Source organism: Fundulus heteroclitus, unplaced genomic scaffold, assembly GCF_011125445.2.
Source record: "Fundulus heteroclitus isolate FHET01 unplaced genomic scaffold, MU-UCD_Fhet_4.1 scaffold_384, whole genome shotgun sequence".
Taxonomy (NCBI): Eukaryota; Metazoa; Chordata; class Actinopteri; order Cyprinodontiformes; family Fundulidae; genus Fundulus; species Fundulus heteroclitus.
Genome location: NW_023396797.1, coordinates 31,755 through 48,546, shown reverse-complemented (window position 1 = coordinate 48,546; position 16,792 = coordinate 31,755). Strand labels below are relative to the sequence as shown.

At 40.9% G+C, this 16,792-nt stretch overlaps 1 protein-coding gene across 1 annotated transcript in view; it reads right to left on the bottom strand.

Moving 5' to 3' along the window:
• hmgcra (3-hydroxy-3-methylglutaryl-CoA reductase a) overlaps positions 1 to 7,180 on the bottom strand; it is a 50,989-nt gene extending 43,809 nt beyond the window's left edge. Inside the window, exons 1-4 of the mRNA XM_012857973.3 lie at positions 7,065 to 7,180; positions 6,340 to 6,516; positions 217 to 328; positions 27 to 114 (exon numbers count right to left, since the gene is read on the bottom strand). Coding sequence (XP_012713427.1) covers positions 27 to 114; positions 217 to 328; positions 6,340 to 6,516; positions 7,065 to 7,139 — 452 coding nt within the window. The 5' untranslated portion in view covers positions 7,140 to 7,180. The remainder of the gene's footprint in view (positions 1 to 26; positions 115 to 216; positions 329 to 6,339; positions 6,517 to 7,064) is intronic.
• Positions 7,181 to 16,792: the final 9,612 nt, after the last annotated feature.

Here is a 16,792-nt window from a genome sequence, read left to right as displayed (position 1 = left end):
AAATTATCTATTTAAGGCAATCTTACTTGAGGCCAGTGAGCTCCTTGTCAAAAAAGTGAATGACAACTGTGCTGAACACAAAGCTGGAAAAAATGGTAAAAAGACCAGCAATACCTGGAAGAAATTAAATGAATTCTTTCAGCTGGTTATGTTGTAAGAAATACTCCTGCAGACTGCTACATCTTAAAAGCCTCTGAAATCCTGCAAATAACTTACCCAGAATGTATTTGGATCCCAGCTGTCTTAAGCTCTGGAACTGGAAATATATGTAGACAATGGCTATACAACGGGTGATGGTCAGGATGATAATGTCACTGCTAAGAATTTCCTGTAAGTATCAAGGTCACAGAAAATAATTTAAAAATACTATCAAATGCTGTTTTTACAGCATAGACAGTCCTACTAATGCCAGTGTTTGGCCTAAAAGTGATTTTCTTTAAAGGGACCTAGTCACATATTTTGACCCTTAAAGAAAACAAAAATAAACAAATTAATATTCAAATAAAACAATATAGAACAGGATATTGTCCTGATACTGTTTGCTTAGTCCTTTTTGAGCCTGAAAAGAAATTTGTACCGGGCACGATCGGCTTACATTGTTGTGCCATCTGCTGGCAGTACCACAGAACTCTCAGACAGAAAGATGGCAACGATTGATGCAGCTACTATAAGAGGTAGTAGGTCATCTTGCAATGCCTCGCAGTAATGTGACAACTCAGCGTGGTCGAAGATAAACTCGATTTACAGGGTTACGGTTACTAAAGCCGCAATTCCACCAATTCGTTTCAACCCCGTACCACTCGGGTCCGCCTACTTTTTCAGGGCCAACCCAGGTTGCTCTGGCTCTGCTCAAGAGCAGGGTCAAACCAAGTGGACTCGAGTGATGTTTTGACTAAACATACTGATTTTCAGTAATTGGCCGAGGAGAAATGAGAAAGGTTTTTCTCAGAGGAAGTCCAGAAAAGCTGAAGAGCGACATTATTAAGGACCACTATGAAGTAGGTCATATAATATATAATTCCATCCATCCATTTTCCAAATCCCTTTATCCCTCATGGGGTCGCGGGGGTTGCTGGTGCCTATCTCCAGCGTTCACTGGGCGAGAGGCGGGGTACACCCTGGACAGGTCGCCAGTCTGTCGCAGGGCAACACAGAGAGACAAACAGGACAAACAACCATTCACACCTAAGGACAATTTGGAGAAGCCAATTAACCTAACAGTCATGTTTTTGGTATGTGGGAGGAAGCCGGAGTACCCGGAGAGAACCCACGCATGCACAGGGAGAACATGCAAACTCCATGCAGAAAGACCCAGGGGTGTACTCGAACCTAGGACCTTCTTGCTGCAAGGCAACAGCGCTACCCACTGCGCCACTGTGCAGCCCATAATATAATATATAATATATAATAATAATATATAATTCTACTATTTATAAACCATGAACCATGTCTGAAGGAAACAAGAAAGGAAAAGGGACACTGAAGCTTTCTATATGCAGGTGCACTGTATTAGATCTGGGGATTTACTGGGGTTTTCTCTCATTTTACACTAACTGAAAGCTGTTAAGTTTTGTCTCTGAAGATTCCATCCGTCCAGCCCCGGGCACTTATTCTGATCTCAGGAGTCTTTAATTATGTATCACTGTCCTCCAACCTCCCACATTTAAACAGTATGTTACCTGCAGATCTAGAGACAATAGTACAATCCTGGATTCACTGTATGTTAATTGCAAAGAGGCATACAGTTCATCACCCCTCTCTCCCCTGGGCTCTTCCAATCAAACAATTTAGTCTATCCCCAACCTGTTTAGAAGCCACTAGTGCAGAGAGAACCAATTGTAACTGACACAGTGAGGAGATGGTCAGTGGAGGCAGAAGAACCCCTGATAGACTGCTTCAGCTCCGCTGTGTGGGATGAACTGTGTGATCCTCATGGGGAGGACAGATGAAATAACAGAATGCATCACAGACTACATCAACTTCTGTATGGACTCCACTGTGCCCCTTATGAAGGTGAGGTGCTTCTCCAACAGCAAGCCCTGGATTAACCCTGGAATAAAATATTTGCCGAGGTCAGGACAACAACATGGAAAAGCCTAAAAGCCTTCTCAGGTCACAAAAGGTGCAGTTCCACCAGCCCGCCTTATTTTCTACCGCCCGTCTCGTCTCCTCCCCGCTCGGTTTATCTTTGTCCATTTTGTGATTCAACAGGCCTAGAAAGACCTGGAAGAGGGAAACAACTCCTGGGGGTGGTTTTAACCCCGTGACCCCACCTACCCCACGCTCTGTTTGCAACGTTGACATTTTAAAGAAATCTGCGAGAAATGGTAAACAACAGAAAATACATAATTATAAATAAAACATACATAAAAGAAAAAATTCTATAACTGTATGTGCAAGATTGTCTTGGATATTGTTAAGGAGTAATCATGACTGGAGCGAGGAAAACACGTTACAAGCTTAAAAGATTTTTAATTGCTGTAATATAATTTTTATTGGTGTGATTGCATGCTTACTACCAGGCTGTGGCTTGGTCTTGGTCTCCTCCACTAGGGGCAGCACATCCTCCACTAGGGGCAGCACATCCTCCCCAACCCGGAGAAGGCCCCCTCCCTGAGCTGCCACCTTACCGTGATGAAGGGGTTTGAGTGTCCCAATGATCCTAAGAGCTATGCTGTCAGGGGCTTTAAGCCCCAAATAGGGTCACCCAAGGTAGACAGGTCCTAGGTGAGGGACCAGACAAAGATCAGCCCGAAAAGCCCCTTATGACGAGCAACATAAATGGATTTTGTGTTCCCTCACCCGGACACGGGTCACCGGGGCCCCACTATGGAGCCAGGCCTGGAGGTGGGGCACGTTGGTGAGCACCTGGTGGCTGGGCTTTTACCCATGAAGCCCAGCCGGTCTCAGCCCAAAGTGGTGACATGGGTCTCCCTTCCACCTACCGGAGGGGCCAAAGAGGTCGGGTGCGCTGTGCAATGGGTGGCAGTAGAGGGCGGGGACCTTGGCGTTCCGGTCCTCGGCTGTAGAAGCTGGCTCTTGGGATGTGGAATGTCACCTCTCTGGTGGGATAGAAGCCTGAGCTAGTGCGCGAGGTTGAGAGGTTCCGACTAGAGATAGTCGGGCTCACCTCGACGCATGGCTCTGGCTCTGGAACCAGTCTCCTTGAGAGGGGTTGGACATTCTTCCACTCTGGAGTTGCCCCCGGTGAGAGGCGCTGAGCTGGGGTGGCCATACTTGTTGCCCCTCATCCTAGTGCCTGCACAATGAGGTTCACCCCGGTGAACGAGAGGGTGGCCTCCCTCCACATTCGTGTGGGGGGGATGGGTTCTGACTGTTGTTTGTGCTTATGCGCCAAACAGCAGGTCAGATTACCCACTCTTTTTGGAGTCCTTGAAGGGGGTACTGGAGACTGCCCCTACTGGGGACTTCCTTGTTTTGCTGGGGAACTTCAACGCTCACGTGGACAATGACAGTGGGACCTGGAGGGGCATGGTTGGGAGGAATGGCCCACCTGATCTGAACTTGAGTGGTGTTCTGTTGTTGGACTTCTGTGCTCGTCATGGATTGTCCATCACGAACACCATGTTCAAGCATAAGGGTGTCCACATGTACTCTTGGCACCAGAACACCCTAGGCCGCAGTTCAATGATCGACTTTGTTGTCGTTTCATCTGACCTGCGGCCGCATGTCTTGGACACTCGAGTGAAGAGAGGGGCGGAGCTCTCCACCGACCACTACCTGGTGGTGAGTTGGCTCTGATGGTGTGGGAGGAAGCCGGTCAGACCTGGCAGGCCCAAACGTATTGTGAAGGTTTGCTGGGAACGTCTGGCAGAGTCCCCTGTGAGACGGAGATTTAACTCCCACCTCCGGGAGAGCTTTGAACACGTCCCGAGGGAGGCGGGGGCCATTGAGTCTGAATGGACCATGTTCCGCGCCTCTATTGTTGAGGCGGCTAGTCGGAGCTGTGGCCGCAAGGTTGTCGGTGCATGTCGCGGCAGCAACCCTTGCACACGCTGGTGGACACCGGCGGTGAGGGAAGCCGTCAAGCTGAATAAGGAGTCCTACTGGGCTTTATTGGCTTGTGGGACTCCGGAAGCAGCTGACGTGTACCGGCAGTCGAAGCGGCAGGCGGCTCGGCTGGTCGCCGAGGCAAAAACTCGGGCGTGGGAAGAGTTCGGAGAGGCCATGAAGAAAGACTTCCGTATGGCTTTGAAGCAATTCTGGTCCACTATCCGGCGTCTCAGGAGGGGGAAGCAGTGCTTTCATCAATTGTGATTGACACCCGTGAATCAATTTGGTGACATTCTACTGACCTTGTGTGGGCCTGGCTGTCCCTGTGTTTGTAAATCTTTTTTCGTAGCCTCTTTGCTTCAGAGCTAATAACATCACCGTTGATCCATTCTTCTGCGAGGTGTAAACCCGGTCCCTTTTCTGAGAGTAGCAATGTTTTTGCTTTTCTACACACTAAACACCCCAATTTTCCTGCCTTAATGTCAAGCCAAGGGTTGCGGTCTTTCCATTCCCCCACCTGCTTCGTAGTCCAACCAGCTGGCAAGTCAACTGTGCTAGCAGCAGTAGCAGCTAACGTTACCTCAGCACCAGCTGCGTCTTCGGAGCACTCGACCTCAACTTCAAGTTGTTTTTCTGGGGAGTCACTGGGTGGGATAGGATCCTCCGTTTTGGTGACGAGTAGGCCCATCTCTTCTTCTCTGAGTGCCACCTTTTTGGATGTGAACCCAAAGTGTGCGAGTGATACACTCTGATTTAGCTTTCGCTTGCTAGCCATTTTTAGTATTAATTGTTGTCAACTTTACGTCTTTCTTCTGTTTGGCGCGCACATGGCTAATTTGCCTACGCAAACAGGATTGGCTGGCTCAAAAACAGAACATATTTGTGAATAAATGTTTTCAATTTTAAATACTGGACATGTTGAGCTTAAAAACATTTTAGTGACGATTAGTGACAAAAAAAATATTTATTTTTAATTTTTTTTGACACTTGTGAAAGTAAAATCTGTCGAGCTCTATTTGGCATTAAGACATCAATTCTTATTGCCACATTGCTAGACAGGACACTGGAGAAAAAATAAATAAATAAATAAAAATTTGCTTTTGAGGCTTTCAGAGGGACTCATGGGTTAATCGGGGGGGTCGAGCCCCCCCGTCCTCCCTGTCCCCCCCCAATATTTCGCACTCTGCTTGGAACTGCACACAACTCCAGACATTTTGAATTGAGAAAGCTTCCTTGATGGGAAGCGAAACGTCTTCAGGTTCAGAGTAGAAGTCCAGTTGTTTGATTTTGAACCTTTTTTTGTATTACTGAAGCAAGTGAGGGAAGGAAAATGAGTGATAAAGTGTAGGAAAAGAGGGAAGAGACAGATCAAATGATAGGGAGGTAGAGTAAATACTGTACTCTACTATACTATACTCTACCTAAAGTAAAGAACTGTACTGTTTCACACTTGTGTGAAAGTATCCTAAGTGAAATGAATGAAAACCTAAAAATATTTAACTAAATACTTTCGTTTTCATTAAGTACACATTTCATTGTATTTTCTAACAGCAGAAGGTGGAAGGAATGAGCAGATGATAGATAGAAAAGAGAGCAGCAGACAAAACGGTCCAATAAAGTGCAACCTGGCACAGAACTAACTTTTGTGGTTACAAAGGAAAGAAAAATGAGAATCTTATCTATTGACTAACTTTATCATCCTTAAGATGATGGCTTGATATTAATACTGATTTTAGAGTTCTTGTTTACATTGGCAAGATTAATTCTTAAAATAAATATTTTTTTCTTAGTAATCATTGCAATATCTGGCTTCAAAGAAGATGCCACTGTGCTCAAGAAAGCCTAAATAAAAAGCCTTTGTCCTGGTTAGGTTTCCAAAGTTCCCCTCAAGGGTGTGAGCTCAGCCCCCAATGTTCCTAGGCCCAGGAAGCACCCCTAGTCCTGACCCCGGACAGTCATGCAATGATGATATTCTTGTTAAATATTGCAAAAATAATATGTCCAAACTTTCTTCTATCCCCTGTGAGTTGTCTGCCAAAAAATGTCTCAAACACTTTACGTGTATCAGGTATGGCCATCAACTCTATTGAGACTCTATCCAACAAGCTGATTTGTTTATTTTTTGTTGCCATGCTATGTGTGGTTTTTAAAACACTTGAAAAAGAAGTCTACTTCCAAACAGCACTTTTTGGATATTAACTATGACTATTAATAATATCATATGATACTGTGATGAAGATACATTTGAGATTTATATTGTCCAACCTTCACAAGGACCTAGTTTTAATTAATAACTGACATATTGTTGATCTTGTTGTATCTAACCTCTTCTGTTTTGGGACAGTCCAGGTTCCAGCCGCAGATTTGATCATTGCCAGTGAACATGTTCATGGACAGCATGCAGATGGTGAGGGTGATTGTGCCAACTATCACCTCCCATGGGTGTGAGGCCACCAGGAGACCGTGGGCACGAAACAGGGGACCCAGCATGATGTAACAAAGCTATAAAATAAAAAGTGTGTTGGGATGAAAGCAGGAAACAGTGGATGTAAATGCAAATTTTTACAAAGATATTGTAAGATTTAAAAAACAGAGCTCATACTTAATTAATGAGAATAACTATTAAGTTCTCGCTCACAGCTACCTCATTAATACAAAAAAGATATATAATAAAATAATAATAATAATAATAATAATAATAATAATAATAATAATAATAATAATAATAATGAATGTGGCTCAATATCTTTTGGAACAGCTTTAATTTATGGTTTCTAAATTTAAAACTTTTAAACGTTTGTTTTGACTTTCTATCTTTATCGACAAATGACGTTCCAAGTATGTCAATTGAGTAATCTCATTAAAACACTGCTGTTAAATATGAAAATGGGACAGAGATTGGCTGTCCACACAGCACAAGCTGCTGTCAGTTGATCTCATTACCGGAGTGAAATGCAGTGTTTGCGGCAGCTAACAGGTCTAGCAAGGTGACAGAATGATGCCTGACACTGAAATTTAAACAAACAGTAAGAAATAAACTGTGTTCTTACCTTCGGTCCTATTACAGTGGACTGGACTCCCACAGCAGGCTGCAGGTCCTTAGCAGCTCTTGGAGCCGGGGTCATCCCGATGGAACGATGATACGCTTCTACATCATCCGACACGTTAGCCAATCACACCAGTCATCTGTTTCACCAGCGTGTTAGCCACGCCTTGGTTTCCTAGGAAACCAGTAGTAGGGCATGTCCATATGAGAGACGAGTGATCTCGCCACTGCTTTGAAATAATACGGAACTAGAACCGAGGAGAGTAGTTTTCATGCAACATTATGTTATAGTGCATGTATACTATGTTGTTCTGCTGAGAACAGTTCTAAGAATTTTAAAGAACTCTTTTCGCTTTCAGTGCCGAGGAAATTTTTATGTCAATAAAACAAAAATGGTGTAGTCAGTGTTTCCAGATTGAGCGGGTTTCCACCCATTTGGGCTTCTTTTGAACACATTGAGCTGGAAAAAAATGCTTATGGGAGGGATGGGAGGGTTGTAAAAATTTGGGAAGCTTTTGAGATTTAGCAGGTTTTTAAAACAATTTGAAAAATGTTATATATCAAAATAGTTATCGTGTGGCAGAAAATTAAAAACTTCCACATTTTAATAAAATGCCATCTCTTTGCACTAATTTTATAAATTAATTTATTTTGAAATGTGTAGCATCTGTTTCTGTGTGAAAGAGGAATGTTAGATGGATCTATCCTCCATGCGCAAAATTTATATTAGTTAGATTTACAATGCATGTGAACGTGGTTGCCTGATTGCACATTTTGTGGGGAGTCTGCATTCAATTTGTTTTAACTTTGACTCAGTGCAGCTGTTTGCCAATGGTGTGCTCTTTATTATGTGTTTTAATGTTTTTAACATGAGTCTGGAGAGGTTGAGATTTGGGCTGTTTTTGTTTTGCTCTTTGTTTTGTTTTTTAGTTGAGCGTGTTTTACGTTGTGTTTCGGCTGGAAACTATCAATCAGATCTGGCAATACAGAAAGTGTCCATTCATTAACCTGAAAAGTTACGCATAAACAGATACGCTGATAACCATGAGCACCGATGTCAGGCTTGAGCACTGCCTGAAGTAAACATTCATACTAAATGATACACTCTGACTACAGCAGCATAAGGATAAGAACGAAGCCGTTCTGCCTGAGTTATCCAAGTTTCTTATTTATTTTTTGCACAGAGAATTTGCACAGGGTTATCCAAGTTTCTTCCATTTGGCTGGTCCGTTCTGCTTCTATTCGTAGATATTATATATGTCTGTGCTTCTATTTTGCCGCAGAATGTAACTCCGGTTAAACACCAAGATAAAGCACGGTCAATGAACACAGGAGTCCGGGTATAGTTGACCTTTTACTCTCTGCCACTTGAACTGACAAGCTGTGAAATGAAGTTGCTTTCAACGTAAACGGCTGTGGAAAAAAAGTCTTAAAACATGCTTGCCGGTTTTTCCTCTCTGAGCAACCAGGAAGCGCACACCCAACAGAAAAGCAGTAGGAAGTGACGTCACCAGCAAGTCGACCTTCAAAATAAAATCCTCTCAATTTAACCCTAATGCTACTCATAACCCAGGCGCAGAGTATTAATGGAGTCTAATGGAGAGGTGATAGAAGAAGTAATGGATATAAAGAGCTTGTTTTGTATTAATGATAGAAGTGGTACCAGAATTAATATTAGGAGTGGCTCAGAATCAGCAATAGATCTTACATTAGTATCTAAAGATATTGCAGGAATCAGTAATTGGACATTTTAAAAGATTCAACCATAGGAAGTGATCATTATCCAATACTAATAAAAGTGGGTTGTGAGACAGGACAAAATTATACTGAATTTAAAGAAAGATGGGTTTTTGCAAATGCTGATTGGGAAAAATATAAGAGAATTATTGATGAAGTAATGCAAAAGGTTCATATTAATTTGGATGCATATAATATAAATGTTTCTGTTTGTGAAGCTATATTAGTTGCAGCTCGACAATCTATCCAAAGGAAAAAAGGAAGCGGGAAGAAGAAAATAGTATCGTGGTGGACAAAAGATTGTGACTTTGCAATTAAATCTCGAAATAAAGCATTTTGAATGTTAAAGAAAAATCAAAATTCTCAGCTCTAGTCAAAAGAACTGTTAAATGTGCAAAAAGGGTTTACTGGCAATCGTTTTGTGAGTCGGTTGGTAGAGAAACAAAAATTTCAAATGCCTGGGGAATGATACAAAGAATGAATGGAATTAAGAGAGATTATGGATATCCAGTTCTGAAGGATGGGGATATATGTGCTGTGACAGAGCAGGAGAAAGCAAATATGTTAGTGGAGAAGTTTGCTAAAATTCATAGCTCAAATAATCTAACTGAAAAAGAAATAAGGGAAAGAGAATGTACAATTAATGAAAGCAGTCAATTGTTAATAAAAAATGTAAATGATTTATTAAATCTTCCCTTTTTTTGTAGAGCTTAAGAATGCTTTAGGGAAATCAAAAAATGAATCTCCAAGTAAAGATCAAATTTCATACATTATGATAAATCGGTTAAGTAATTCATCTAAAAGGATTTTATTGGATTTCTACAATAAGATTTGGGAAGAGGGTCATTTACCCAAAGCTTAGAAGGAGGCAATTATTGTTCCTATTTTAAAACCAGGTAAAGAAAGATCAAATCCAGGTAGTTATAGACCAATTGCATTAAAATTGCATTTATGTAAAGTAATGGAAAGAAAACAAATGAACGAATGACTTATTTTGTTGAAAAGATAGGGTATTTATCTAAGTTCCAAAGTGGTTTCAGGAAAGGTAGAAATAAAATGGATCCTATTTTGTTATTGGAACATGAAATTAGAAAGGCACAAGTTAATAAAGAGAATGTGATAGCTGTATTCTTTGACATTAAAAAAGCTTACGACATGATGTGGAAAGAAGGATTTTTGATAAAATTAAGGAAGATGGGAATCGGTGGTTCAATGTTTAACTGGATAAAGGATTTTCTCCATAATCGATGTATAAAAATAAGATTAGGAAATCAATTATCAGAAAATATTTATGTTGAAAATGGTATCCCCCAAGGAAGCATATTTAGTGCATTATTTTTTTCTATTTTGATTAATGATATGTTTGGAGATGTGGAAAATAAAATGGACGTTTCTTTATTTGCTGATGATGGAGCTCTTTGGAAGAGGGGTAAAAATGTAAGTTTCATCATTAAAAAAGTTCAAGAAGCCATTGATAAAATAGAAGATTGGTCCTTTAGTTGGGGATTCAAGATTTCTGTAGATAAAACAAAGGTTTTGTTTTTTACAAGGAAAAAAGTTTCTGAAGAAATAAAGTTACAAATTTATAAATATGATTTGGAAAGGGTAAAACAATTCAAATTTTTGGGTATATGATTGGATGAAAGGCTTACTTGGAAAGTTCATATTGAGAAGATGATTGATAAATGCAAAAGAGTTATAAATGTTATGAGGTGTTTGGTTGGGAATGAATGGGGAGCTGAGAGGAAAGCATTGAAATCAATTTATACAGGTTTGATTAGGTCTGTTTTTGATTATGGATGTATTGCATTTGGTTCAGCATCAGTTTCATTACTTTAACAAATTGAATATTGTTCAGTATCAAGCTCTGAGATTATGCACAGGGGTCATAAGAACAACACCAACATCAGCATTACAAGTAGAAATGGGAGAAATGCCACTACAATTAAGGAGATTACAATTACTTTCAACTTACTGGTTTCAGTTAAAGAATCATTGTGAAACTCATCCATGTCAGGAAATTTTAATACCAAGTTGGGAAAAAGGGAAGAAGAAATTAAATTCTTTTGAATGGATAGCAGATTCTAATATAAAAGATCTTGAATTATCTCAAATAAATGGCAGTAAAACAGTTATTAGATCATTACTTCATCCATCAATGTTACCTGAAATTGATACCGATTTAACTTTGTTGTATAAGCGGAAAAACAAAGTGTCACGATTTGGGTTTTGTCTTGGTTCAGGTTATCCGTTTTATTAGTTTAGTTTCTGCTTTTGGGTTCTTTCTTGTTTTGGCTTTGGTTTAAACGTGTTGTTCTGTTTAGATTACCTGTTATTTACCTGTCACTTTATTCAGCTCAGTTTGTTCTTCCCTCAGCAATCAGTCAGCTCCCTTGCCTTGATTAGTTCCACCTGCTCACTTATAATTAGTCTTCACTCCTGTTCACCTGCTCACTCCCCTATATAGTCCTGCCACAAACCTCTGCAATCTGCCAGATCATTAACGAGCCTTCGGTGAGTTTTGTCCAGCGTTCTTATTCTGATTAACCTGTTGATATTACCCGGATTGCCTTTTTGACTTCTGAGCCAGCCTGACCCCTGAACCTGATTTTCCTGCCCTGTACGATTGATTACCTGTTTCTCTGACCTGGACCTGCCTTAGGATATTTTGAGTTTTGCCTTAGCCTTGACTGTACTTTTGCCTGTTTTGGACTGCCTTTCGTGTACCGGATTTTGGACTGCCATTTTGACCATTGAGCCTTGCCTGTCCCTGTTTTATTATTAAATCCTGTTTTTTGCCTATACCTCTCTTGTTTGGTTGAATACTGGGTTTGCCTGATTCACGTTCTTGACACAAAGAGGAAATTTTAGATTCAAATATGGTTGAGCAATATATAGACAAAGAAAATTATGGATATGTAAAAAAAAATATACAGATGCTTCAAAAGATTCAAATAATAGGAATGGTGTTTTGTTTGTAGTTCCAGAATTTAATTTTAAGTCAGGTAAAAGAGTCAGTGATGAAATTTCAGTTTACACAGGAGAAATGTTCGGTATCATGTTGGCATTAGAATGGATTGAAGAAATTAGACCATTAAGAAGTTTAGTTTGCTCAGATTCTAGTTCAACATTATATTGATTTAAACACAATCATTCAGACAGCAGACTGGATTTATTAGTAGAAATTCAGCAAATATTATTCAGAATTCAAGCAATGGGACTAATAGTTTATCTTATATGGATTCCTTCTCATATAGGAATAAAAGGGATTGAGATGGCAGATAAATATGCAAAAAGAGCAAGTAAACATAGTTTAATTGGTATAATAATTCCATTTAGTAAAGGTGAAATAAAATCAGTAATTAAGAAAAGGATTAGAGCAAGGTGGCAGAAACAGTGGGAAGAAGAAAGAACTGGAAGAGGGTTTTATAATATTCAAAGAAAAGTAGGATTAATGAGGAAAACAGCAAGGAATAGAAAGGAGGAAACAATAATGTCAAGATTAAGGTTTGGTCATACAGGGTTAAATAGCACGTTATTTAAAATAGGGAAACATGCTACAGGGAAATGTTGTTTTGAAGAAGAAACAGAGGAGCACATTATATTATTTTGCAGTAAATATGATATTGAGAGGGATGAATTGATAAATAGATTATAAAACAATAAATTAAAGTTAAACATAAAATATCTTTTAGACATGGACACCAAATCAGAGGGTTATTCTTTATTATTGAGATTTCTTAACACTAATTTGATAAAAGGATTTAGTTTATTTATTTATTGTATTAATAGTAGTAGGATATTAAGATTAGGTCAATCCTGATCCACACTCCATTTCAGTTGGTGGCGGTAATGCACCAAAAGTTGTTTGCCAACCGCCATAAAACAAAAGAATAAGAAGATTTTTGATTTTTAACAAAACATTTATTGATACAATAAAATAACAAATCACTGTTAAACAATGATCAGAACAACTTTAAAAAGTTTAATTATTTACATAAGGTGCTTGTTATATATTAGTTCACTCTGATCAGAAACCGTAAAAAAACCTCCTTAAAACCCCACAATTGCACAATATCATTCAAGTTGCCAGTGGCTCTGTGGAAGTGAAACTCCAGTCTGATCCTGGCCTTTACGTTGCACTTCCACAGAACCACGGCATTGAGATGAGGTCCAGCCTGCAGTCTGTCCCTTCAAGATATATAAATAGCCATCTTTGCTTCGGCAATTAAAAAAAATTTAATTTGGGATTTTAACTTATAGGCCTTACAGTAACGTACCCTATTAATAAAAACAGAAGTGGTAAAAACTACACCAAAGAGGTTAAAAACACTCATTAAAAGGTAAAAAAAAGTCGACAATCGTACACAATCCATAAAAACGTGAAAAACATTCTCTGACATACTGCAAAAAGGACACTCATTTAAAACCCCGGGTGTAATGACTGATAAAAACGAATTTGTTGCAATGGCTCCGTGAAGGTTTCTCCATTGAAGATCACCAGTTCTTTTTCTAATCGGAGGCTTATATAGAGACCTCCACTGGGGTTTTTGTCCTCCAAACTTGTCGTCCCACACGCTCTCTGGCCTTTTTTGCAGAGTTCTCTTGTTGAAAATCTTGACCAATGTCCTGTACAGCACTTTCTGTCCTGTGCTGCACAAGTTCATCTTTGAGTTTATGTTTTGTAGCAGAGGGCCACTGTCCTCTGTAAAATCAGGATCTAGGTGGATGTCCGGGAATGGGTCTGCAGGGTCTGGTGGGTTTTCTCTCGAAAAAAACAGCTGCAACAGACGCCCCTCTCCAGCTGTCATCCTCTCACTCACCAAGTCCAAGTATCGCTGTAACAACATGGCAGACCGGACTCCGAGCAGCAAACCTACGTCTCTGACGTTGTCATGGTTTGGGTCACTGTCCCGGACCTGCACAGCGTGTCCGACAGACCCGGTACTTTGCTGCCACGGACGTCCAGTCTCGCTCCACAGACCACATGTTCTTCTAAAAACCAATGCAGAGAGTTAAACGTTTCTGGTGTTTTTATTTTAAAAAGAGCACAGGATTTAAAAACACCCTGATAAAACTGAGGCATCCCTTTTAACTTTAAAAAACTAAAATCGGTTAGAAGCAGAGCAGCATCCAGCCCTAAGTTATTTAAACGTCTGAAAATACTGGCCACATCTCTCCACACGGTGTCAGGAGGCCCTGCCAGGCACTTCTGGAGAAAACTGCATACGGTTAGTAGCTGTTCTGCTTGCCAGGTGGACCAGGCCCTGGCACCCCTCCTCCTTCGGTAAAAACAAAACAGACTGTCGCACCCAGTGTAAACCATTCCAAAAGAACTCCACCATCTCAGGCTGTAACTTTACCAGCAGTCCCGGTGGTGGGTCCAAGACAGAAAGTTGTTTAAAACCAACACCCTGCCTCTATATGACATCTGAGGGTGTAGCCACTTCCACTTAGCAAGTTTAGTCTTGACTTTTGTTTCCATGTCTTCCCAGTTTTTCTGTACAGTGGTTTTGTCCCCCAGATAAACACCAAGGTAATTAAAGCTGTCTATCTTCCATTGCAGATTTTGAGGGAGAACCGGACGCCCTCCATGCCACTTACCTGTGGAGAAGGCTTTACTCTTAGCCCAGTTCACCCTCGAGGCAGACAGGATGGAAAAATTATTGGTGTCCTTGTTTAAAACATCAACGTCTTGTTGGTCTTTTATAAAAACAACAACATTGTCAGCGTAGGCGGATAAAACCATCTTTCTGTTAACACCGGGTAAAACCAGACCTTGAACACTTGCACGTATTTTCTGGAGGAGGGGTTCCAGGGAGAGTGTGTAGAGCATCCCCGAGAGACCACAGCCCTGCCGAACGCCTCTACACACCCTAAAAGGAGCACACAGGCTACCATTGATCTTTAGCACACTCTCAATATCATTGTACATCACCTGGATCTTGGCTATAAAATCAGCGCCGAACCCAAACCTCCCTATGGTTTCCCAGAGGAAGCTGTGTTTGACGCGGTCAAATGCCTTTTCTTGATATAGTGCAATCAAGCACTAAACCAATGAACCTTCAAACCCAATGAACCGGAGACTTCCAAAACATCCCTAATTAGGTAGATGTTATCTACCATGGACCTGCCGGGGACGCAGTAGGTCTGGCCCCGGTGGATGACCTGTTCCATTGCTCCTCTCATCCTGTTTGCAAGGGCCTTGGAGAGAATTCTGTAATCCGTGCACAGAAGAGACACGGGATGCCAGTTCTTTATATCCTGCAAATTGCCTTTTTTTGGCAGGAGGGTGATAACAGCCCTGCGGCACGACAGCGGGAGCAAACCAGTGGTCAGGCTTTCATTGAAAACATCCAGCAGGTCCCCTTCTAAGATGTCCCAGTATGCCTTGTAAAACTCAACGGTGAGTCTGTCGATGCCTGGGGCCTTCTGGCCCTGCCTGCCCTAGAGCGCTTGCACCCCCAAGGGGCGCTCTAGCTGGGTGATGGTCCCCTCAGCAACCTGAGGAAGTCCACTACAGAACTCCTCGAACAGTTCACCATTCTCCTTGTACTCGCTACGGAATAGCAAAGAGTAGAACTCCACCGCCCTCCTCCTGATCTGCCCCGGTTCACTTAACTGCTGCCCCATGTCTGACAGTAGAGAGTGAATGTGCTTCCGCTGGCCAAACCTTCTCTCCAAGTTAAAGAAAAAGTTGGAAGGCGCATCCATGTCCGTGATGTTCTGACCAATGTGCCTTGAACTTTAGTCTCCAGCAGGTTTGCTAAAACTAGCTTTTTAGATTTGAGAGCTTCAATGTACTCTCGATTTCCTGTGGATTCACTCAAATGTTCTAACTCCACTATATTTATCTCCAGATCCTTAATAAATCTGGTGATGTCACGAGTAACATTTAGATTGTGCTGCTGACACAGCAGTTTTATTTGAACTTTTCCATGTTCCCACCACTGTTGCAAACAAGTAAATTCTGTCTAAAACCAGTCCAAAAATAACTCAGATATTCTTTAAAACTATGATCATACGTTAAAACTGAGTTAAAATGCCAGTAAGTGCTTTTAGGTAAAATAAAAATAAAAACACTACCTAAAACCAGGGAATGATCCATAAAACCTACTGGTAAAATCTGGCAGGTTTTTTAAACACATTAAAATGTTGTTTAAAACAATAAAACCGGTCAAGACGAGCAAATGAAATGCAGCCTTCTTTCATGTGGGACCACGTGTACTGCCTGGAGCCTGCATGCATCCTCCTCCATACATCCACCAGGCCATGAGACGAGACCAGCTGCCTCAGAGCGCGCTGAGCTGCTACATGCGGCTCTGCATGATTGCGATCTAAAGAATCGTCTTCTGTACAATTAAAATCCCCTCCTATAACAACATAATCCTCAGACCCGCAATCCCCCAACTTCCCCCCCAATTTCTTCTAACAAACGCTTTTTCTCTGCATTGGTAATAGGTGCATAAATATTGATAAAAATCACATTAAAATTATCAAAACCAGCCCTGGCTAAAAGACACCTTCCTGGAACAATGTGTTTTATTTCCAGTGATCCTGGAGTAAAAGCTTTAGAAAAAAGGAAACCCACTCCTGCGCTGTGGGAGGTGCCATGATTTAAAACAACCTCCCCCCTCCACTCCTTATGCCAATCCGTTTCATTTGACAGATCACTATGAGTCTCCTGCAAAAATAAAACATAAATTATTTTATGGTTTATTGTTTGAAAAATCTGTGCACGTTTTACTGCCTCTCTAGCCCCATTGATGTTCAAGGATGCTATTTTAAAAGAATCCATAATGGGTAAGAGATTAAAAGCAACATACCCAACAGCTATACAAAATATTAAAGTGCCTATGCTTCTCATGAGATTCAAAATTGCTTTCTAACTTTACTCATTACTTTTTTCAGTGTGTTTCACTTGTTGTTCAGTAAAACCAACCTCTTCTTTATCCCTCATATAATGTCTGGCTGAAAAATAAAAAGTTCTCAAAT